This window comes from Meleagris gallopavo, chromosome Z (genome assembly GCF_000146605.3).
Source record: "Meleagris gallopavo isolate NT-WF06-2002-E0010 breed Aviagen turkey brand Nicholas breeding stock chromosome Z, Turkey_5.1, whole genome shotgun sequence".
Classification (NCBI taxonomy): domain Eukaryota; kingdom Metazoa; phylum Chordata; class Aves; order Galliformes; family Phasianidae; genus Meleagris; species Meleagris gallopavo.
In genome coordinates this window covers 356,292-363,700 of record NC_015041.2, presented here as the reverse complement: position 1 = coordinate 363,700, position 7,409 = coordinate 356,292, and the positions used below count along the sequence as shown (strand labels likewise).

The following is a 7,409-nucleotide window of genomic DNA, read 5'->3' as shown; positions in this document are numbered from 1 at the left end:
ACATGACTGCATGTTGCCAAACACCTGGTTCTGCAGTGCTGCCAAGAGTCACCCTGCAACAGGACATAGTCTGCGCACAGCCTGACATGGACTGTGGGGCAATCTGCATCCCTGCAGCCTGGGGCAATACCTGCATCCCTGCAGTTCAGAGCACCATTTGCATCCCTTCAGCTTGGGGTAATATCTGCATCCTTGCAGCTCAGGGCACCATCTGCATTCCTTCAGCTCAGGGCAGAACCTACATCCCTCCGGCTTGGGGTAATACCTGCAGCTCTGGACACCATCTGTATCCCTGCAGCTCAGTGCAGCACTTGCATCCCTGCAGATCTGGGCACAGGCCCAGGCAGCACCAAGGCTCTGCAGCCTCTGCCTCTCCTCCTCGGTGCATAACTTCTACCTACCAGCAATTAAACAAGGGGATGGCTCTTAGCAGTTCTGCCGTTTGTGACAGTGATACAGGAAATGAGCACTAATTGATTTTTTCACCAGGATCTTTCCCTCCCACAACAATTACAGAGCTGCCTCTGAGTGTAACATATTGGAGACAGTGGGATAAACAAGTTCCATGTGGTGCGTTAGACCCCAGGCCACATGAGCCAGCAGTGGTGATGTGCTTTGCTCCTACGGCTTACAGTCAAAGACCATGGAAAGATAGAATCACAGAATCATTAAGGTTGGAAAAGACCTCCAAGATCCCCAATCCCAGCCCCACCCCTCCATGCCCACTCACCATGTTCCCACATGCCACATCTTCATGGCTCTGAGACACCTTCAGGTACAGAGACTCTCCTACTCCCTGGGCAGCCTGTGCCATCTTCAGAGAATAAATTGTTCCTCACATCCACCCTGACCCTCCCCTAGCACAATGTGATGCCATCACCTCTCATCCTACTGCTGTTACTTGGGAGCAGAGGCTGATTCCTCCCTCACTCCCGACTTTCAGGAGCTGTAAGGAGCAATGAGATCTCCCCTAAGCTTCCTCTTCTCCATACTGAACAATCCTAGTCCCCACAAGGTCTTTGTGTTAAAAAAAAGAAGCCATTGGATCTTCTTCTCAAATCCTTAAAACATCATCAGAGACAAGTGTAGCCTCTGTTGCATATATTTATAGCCCCCTCTAGAAACTGCCTATTGAATGACTATTCCCTGTGCCTGAATAAATAAATAGGTGTATCCATTATCATGGTAGGAAGTTCCACATTTGGCCTTTTGAAGTCATTTCATTGGGAAAGAGAGAGAATATCTTAGCAGTGAAGAAGGCACCAACAATCAGCAGTGGTAGGAATAATCCAATTTTCTTCTCAAAGAAGGGCAAGGGTCCTCCTAGAAGGTCAGAGCTCTCTTAGCACAATTAGAACTTTAATTAATGAAATTGGCAGGGGCAGGCAGCACATCTGTCCCCCCGCTGGGTGTCCCTCGGTGCGTCAGCACTGTGGAGAGGCCCTGATCTCTGAACGACGCGCTGGGCTCCTTTGCAGCACCGTGTTTTTGTACAGGGTTAATCGTTCCCCATCGTTCCGTCTTAATTAAGGGGCCGAGTTCCACTCTCATCTCTGTCTGGCAGATCATAATGAAATCAGTGGAGCCACACAGGTGTACATGGGAAGGGAAAGGCGACCACGTGGCACCGTGCTCCCTCTGGTCCTGCTGCCCCATAAGCAGCCTTGCAGCTCACAGAGGGGCTGACCCCAAACCATCCTTTCCTGGAGGCTGCTGTCAGAGCAGAGCGAGGCATCCCTGCGGCATGCAATATTCATGGCCCCTTTGGGACAGCCATGGATCCATCACAGCAGAACCCTCTTGGACTGGTGCTGCGCCCGGGCCATGAGCCCAAGGGGATAGGTTTGTTTACCAGTGCCCCAGCACAGCTCCAAACCCGACCTCATCCACTGGGATTAATTTTTACACAATCATTCTGGAGTCTGTGATAATCACTCCATTAAAAAAATGAAGAGATTTGGGATTTTTTTTCAATGCAGGGGATTAGGTCTAAATACAAGTAATCTGCAGGAAGCTCAGCTGCATGCACACCACTAATCGCTCCTCTACTCTTCCCAGCTTTAGCCCTTTCATTAGTATTTCCCCCAATAGAGTTGTTTGTCCTTGGGGACGTCAGGGCAGCGTCCCGGGGCAGTTCCATGCATGGGAAGATAATACTGAGTGCAGTGGAGTCCAGCGAGTGTTTTTGCAAATGTAATTAAAAGAAATATATGTCTGGGATTGCTCTGGCCACAGGTATAAGGATGCAGCACCAGCTTTTTAAAACAAAACAACTCAAGCACTTAAAAAGGACTCGAGCAGGATTTTAGTACTTACGTTCAAAATAATTGTCCCAGGAAACCCAGTTCAGCAGCTGTCTAACCTGAAAGCACTTACACACACTTGGGCAGACATTCAATAAAGCATTTAGATACCTGAGGCGCTGTATCAGCAGAAAATTTGGGGCTTTTATTCAAGAGAGTGACTCAGGGAAACTGGAGAGGCTTTGGTGCTGAGACAGCCTGGTGCAACCAGGTGCAGCTGGGTCTGGCCTTGATGCAAGCTGGCTCCAGGCTGGCTCCGTGCTTGCTGCAAACTGCTGGATGCAGACTGGCACAGCTGGGTTCAACCTAGCTCCAACATGGCTCATAGAATTGTAAAATCATTAGGGTTGGACAAGACCTACAAGACCCCCAAGTCTCACTACAACCCATCCCCACACGTGATGTTCCTAAGTAAAACCACAAACTTGTTAAGGCTGGAGAAGACCTCTAAGATCCCCAAGTCCAACCCCATCCCATCCCCACCATGCCCACTGACCATGTGCCCAAATGCCACATCTCCATGATTCTTGAACACCTCCAGAGGAATCCACAACCTCCTGGGGCCCGCTGTGCCAATGTCTCTCCACTCTTTCTAAGAAGAAATTGTTCCTAACATCCAACTTGAGCCTTCCGTGGCACAGCTGAAGCCATTACCTCTTGTCCTATTAATCTTGTTGCAATCTGTCTCCAACCTGGCTACAGCCAAGTACATCCAAGTCCATCCAGGCTTATCTGATCTCCTGCAAACCACGTGGTGCCCATGCCTACTCTTACTTTCCCCCCTACAGTGTCTCCCCTACAGTACTTTTTATGGCCACTATACAGCCCTTCCTCTTCAAGTCCTCTGCTCCCACCGTTTTCCGTGACTGTGGTGATCTCAATGTCCACCCCAAGCTCAGATGGCAAAGCCTGTGAGATGCCCACCATACCTCAGGCATCTCTGATATTCTCTCCTGCTTACCAGAACGCTAGGATATCCACGTCCTCAGGCCCCACACACTGACCACCGGTGACATCTCCTTCACAGCCCTGTTTGCAGCTGGATTCACCTTCGTTGGCTGCTGCAAGCAGCACAGAGCCGAAGGCCTTTAGGAGAGGACGCTTACTGATGCAGCGCCATGATTAGAGTCGCAGGTGGCTCTCTCTTTCCCTCCTTCCCTGGGGAATGGTTTTTCAGAATGAGCGGAGATGCTGCAATCCAGCAGTGAAAGCTGAGTGTGGGGAAGGAAGGAGACAGTTCTGATAATAAATTCATAGAGCTTCACACGCCAGCAGGCTACAGACACTTGTTTTTAAAGAGATTTTAAAACTATCTGGGGTGCAGCCTGTCAGACCAGGACACCCTCACTGCTTGGAGGACCCACGCACGGGCAAAGAAAAGAAGGAGGTGAGCAAGCTCTGGAAAGGTTCCTTTCAGGGTGTGCAAATCTTCAAAGCACAACTTTCCTGTAGAGTTAAAAGGAGCATGTCCCATTTGTATGAATAAGTAAAAAAATGGGAATCATTCCTAAGCACGTGTTTGATCCACTGGGTGTTTCCTCTGCTGGACCCAAGAACAGATCAATGCCCTGATTTCTTTTATGTAGCATATCTGCATTCCTGCTTCTTCATTCCTCGACTGCTTGAATTCTTGCCTCTATTTCAAATGCATTTCTTCTCTTCCACATCTTTCCTAGCATTAGGAAAATTCCTGTCATGTGTCTCTGCTGGATGTCGTTTCTTTGTTGGCAACCAGGCAAGTATTGATGCAGTTTTGCTGCAGCAATTTTGCTTGTTTCATTATTGGAAACTGCTCTGGAGGAATATTCCACCTGGAGCTCTTGGGGCACGCCCTGCAGTTCTGCACTCCTGCACCAGGTCACAGCACATGGAATGTCCCCATGTCCCCGAGGTGTTCCCTGAACAGCTCCAGGAGCAGTGACCCCACCATCTTCCTGGCAGCCTATTCAGGGCCTGAACGTTCTTTCTGAGAAGAAAATTTTCCTGATACCCACCTTGACCCTCCCCTGGCACAACGTGAGGCCATCACCTCCCATCCTAACACCGGCGCTTTTCTGCAGAGCAGATTCTAAAATCGGGTTCTTCTTTCCAAGCTGTGGCCCACAGAGTTTGTAAAACCAATGTGATGAGAAGAAAACCAGGCAAGGCAAAATGTTCCTGTGAATTTGCTATGGAGCTTCACTGTTTTTTACAGAAAGTGGAGCTCCTTTATAGCCAGCTGCAGGTTGGGAAGCCAGCTGCACTGACAGTGGCAGATGAACATCTTATCACCAAGCACTCCAAGGAAGAGATCCTTTCCTGCACATTGCTGCAACTGAGATGTCACTGTGTGCCTTTCACAGCATTAATTACAACACTTTCCTGCATCTGAACCCTGAAAAATAAGAAGCTGTTTCACACCACAATTTACAGAAGGAAGGTGTTCTTTTCCACGGTCAGATGCAGCCGCCATGAAAACGGGTGTTATCTGAAGCACCTTCTGACATTGTGCATAGAGCAGAAGATAAAGAAATAAATTTAGCACTAATCAGTAGGTTAAGTTTAAGGAGGGCCCAGCCTCGTAGTTGTCACAATCAATCTGCACGTGTTAAAACCCCAGCACAGCTTGACTGTAGTTTGGCTCTGTGTTTGTTGCACATCACTGATGGGCAGCTGGAACATGTCTTTTTCCCCAGCAAAAATGCAACTTCCCAGTGTGCTGGGTCGGGTCAGTCTGTCCAGGGGTGCTGGTGTGTCCAAGGGCGTCTGTCTGTCAAAAAATGTCTGTATATCTAAGGATACCTGTCTGTCCAAGGGTATATGTCTGTCAAGGGGTGTTTGCATGTCCAGAGGTGTCTGTCTTTCAGAGGGATCTGTTCACAGGTGTCTGCCTATTTAAGGATGTCTATCTGTCTGTCCAGAGGGCGTCTGTCTATCCAACCAGCTGAAAGCTGTCTGTCTCACCCCTCGAACCAAGGTACTGAAGTCATGAACAGAAGAGATTTTGTGGGGAAGGCATATTCCCCCTCGGAGAGCTTCAAATCTAATCAAAACGGTAATTCCTACACATTTTCTATTGTGTGCCACTGTTGTGCTTCCCAGGGAGAACACTCACTTAAGAACAGGCATTTACCAGCAGCCAGCGACTCAGCTCAACCCCCGAAAGGGCAAGGTTGGCACAAAGCAGTGGTGATGCACAGGGGAGAGATGCGTCCTCCTCTGCTCCTTTTTCCTCAAGGCAGCTTGCAAAACACCCTGTGAATAATGGAAATACCAGCTTGCCAACCCACTGCCTCTTTCAAAGGTTCTTACAAAAAACAGCCACCTAATTGAGGAGAAATTCTGGTTGCTTGGGGAAGGCAGCTCCTTGTACCTGGGCCTCCCCGCTCCTTGTGCTGCAGCCCTCAGGCAAGCCGGGATTCTGTGTCAATTACAGGAAAATCAATGAAGATATTGTTCAGGACTCCTCTTCACCATTCAGTGCGGATGATATCCTTCACTTTCTAGCACTGATTCATTTACTTTCAGCCTCTCTAGGGGCTCCTGACATATTGCTATCTCTGAAGAATCTGAAGCAAAAACTGCCTTTGTTTCTACTGCAACTTGTTCACATGCACTGTGCCTGGGACCAGGGCTGGGACCAGAAAAACCAGGTCAAAATGAAGCACTTTTAAAATAGGATTTTAAAACGTTTCTTGCCAACGCACCTCTCAGTTTCTACCCAGAGAGTCTCGGTAGGATTAAGGTGCAAAGTCAGTGCAAGGGCTGAAGTCCCACCAGTGGCACTGCATCACACTGCAGCATCACACCAGGCCATGGAGCACGATACGTATCCTTCTGCTGCTTCCTGGCTCATGACCAGAAGCCTCTGATCTGTTCAAATGCTGTGCTTGCTGTCACTTATTTGCCCTTATGGAGATAGCTGCAGGTTGCTACAGCCCATGGTGGTCATCCTTCTTCAGGCTGGAACCTGGAAAGGTGTGCAATATGAGAGCTGTGTAATCTTGCTCCTAGGTGTCCATGCCCAGCCCCAGTAGACATGGCCAGGAACTACATCAGCCTTAAAGTTAGGTGCTACAAAGTGAATTTCCAAATATCCAAAAGTTAAAACTGTGTGTGACAGGACCTGAGCAGTCTGAGGCTGGGAACACCGTGCCCTGTGGGAACAACAGCAGACAAATTGACTGGAAGCCATGTGAAGAGCCAAGTGACAAACCTATCATCTCCTATATCAAAGCAGCAATAATTCCTGCATTTTCATCTTTTTCTCTCTCCACCAAAGCTGCATGTATTCCATAGGAATGGGATGCAGACGTGGGGGCCGTACTCAGGCCAAATTCCCACTGAAAGATGAAGAACCATGCTGTGACGTTATACCCGACCCTGCAAGCTCCTTGCGTTCCTCCTTTTCAAAGGAAGCCTCATGCATGGAGAGCTTGTAGGTTATAGCCCAGAGCAAGGATGGTGCTACAAAGACAGCATTTATTATTTATAAGGCACATCTATGAACTCAGGGCTCAGAGGCAGAGCTGTCTATGGTGGTGAACTTTATAAGGAAAAAAAAATGCAGTTTGAAGAAACACTGAAAGTACTGCATCATGCAGAAACAGTGTCTGTAAGAGGCACTGCTTGGATTACAGAAGTCAGACTTTCTTGGAGTTCACATGAAAATCACTGTGAGATTTATGAGGCAGTTTAATTGCAGCTAGGGCTCTTTGGGTAGCATCGTGGCCTAAGCACTATGTTTTTACACAACAAGGGGTCTGTGAGGGAGTCTGGCATCACCAAAAGCAGACTGTGACACAGGAAAAAGCCCCGTGGCAGCACTCTGACCCTCCCACCACGGGGACACCACGGGCTGGGGACACTGTAATGCCTCCAAGGTGCCGTTGCCCATCACCCATTACCCATCACCCACTGATCACTCATAGCCCAGAGCAAGGAATGGGAACACAGATGAAGTCTGCAGATCATACTGGGATGTAGAGATAAACGGGGTGCCGAGTCCCGCCTGCACCCTCGTGCTGTCCCGCTGCGGGGTCCCTGGGACCGTCTGGGGACACTGCGAGGAACCCCAGGACCGTCCTGGGGTTGCAACCTGAGGCCGTTGGGAAGGAAGCCGGGACC

The 7,409-nt window shown here is 49.1% G+C and overlaps 1 protein-coding gene across 1 annotated transcript in view; it reads left to right on the top strand.

Annotated features, from left to right (window-relative positions):
• The first annotated feature begins 1,775 nt into the window (after positions 1–1,775).
• The window catches only part of ST8SIA3 (ST8 alpha-N-acetyl-neuraminide alpha-2,8-sialyltransferase 3), a 10,393-nt gene continuing 4,759 nt past the window's right edge, over positions 1,776–7,409 (top strand). The window contains 1 exon segment of the mRNA XM_019610148.1: positions 1,776–1,842. Within this exon segment, the coding sequence (XP_019465693.1) occupies positions 1,776–1,842 (67 nt within the window).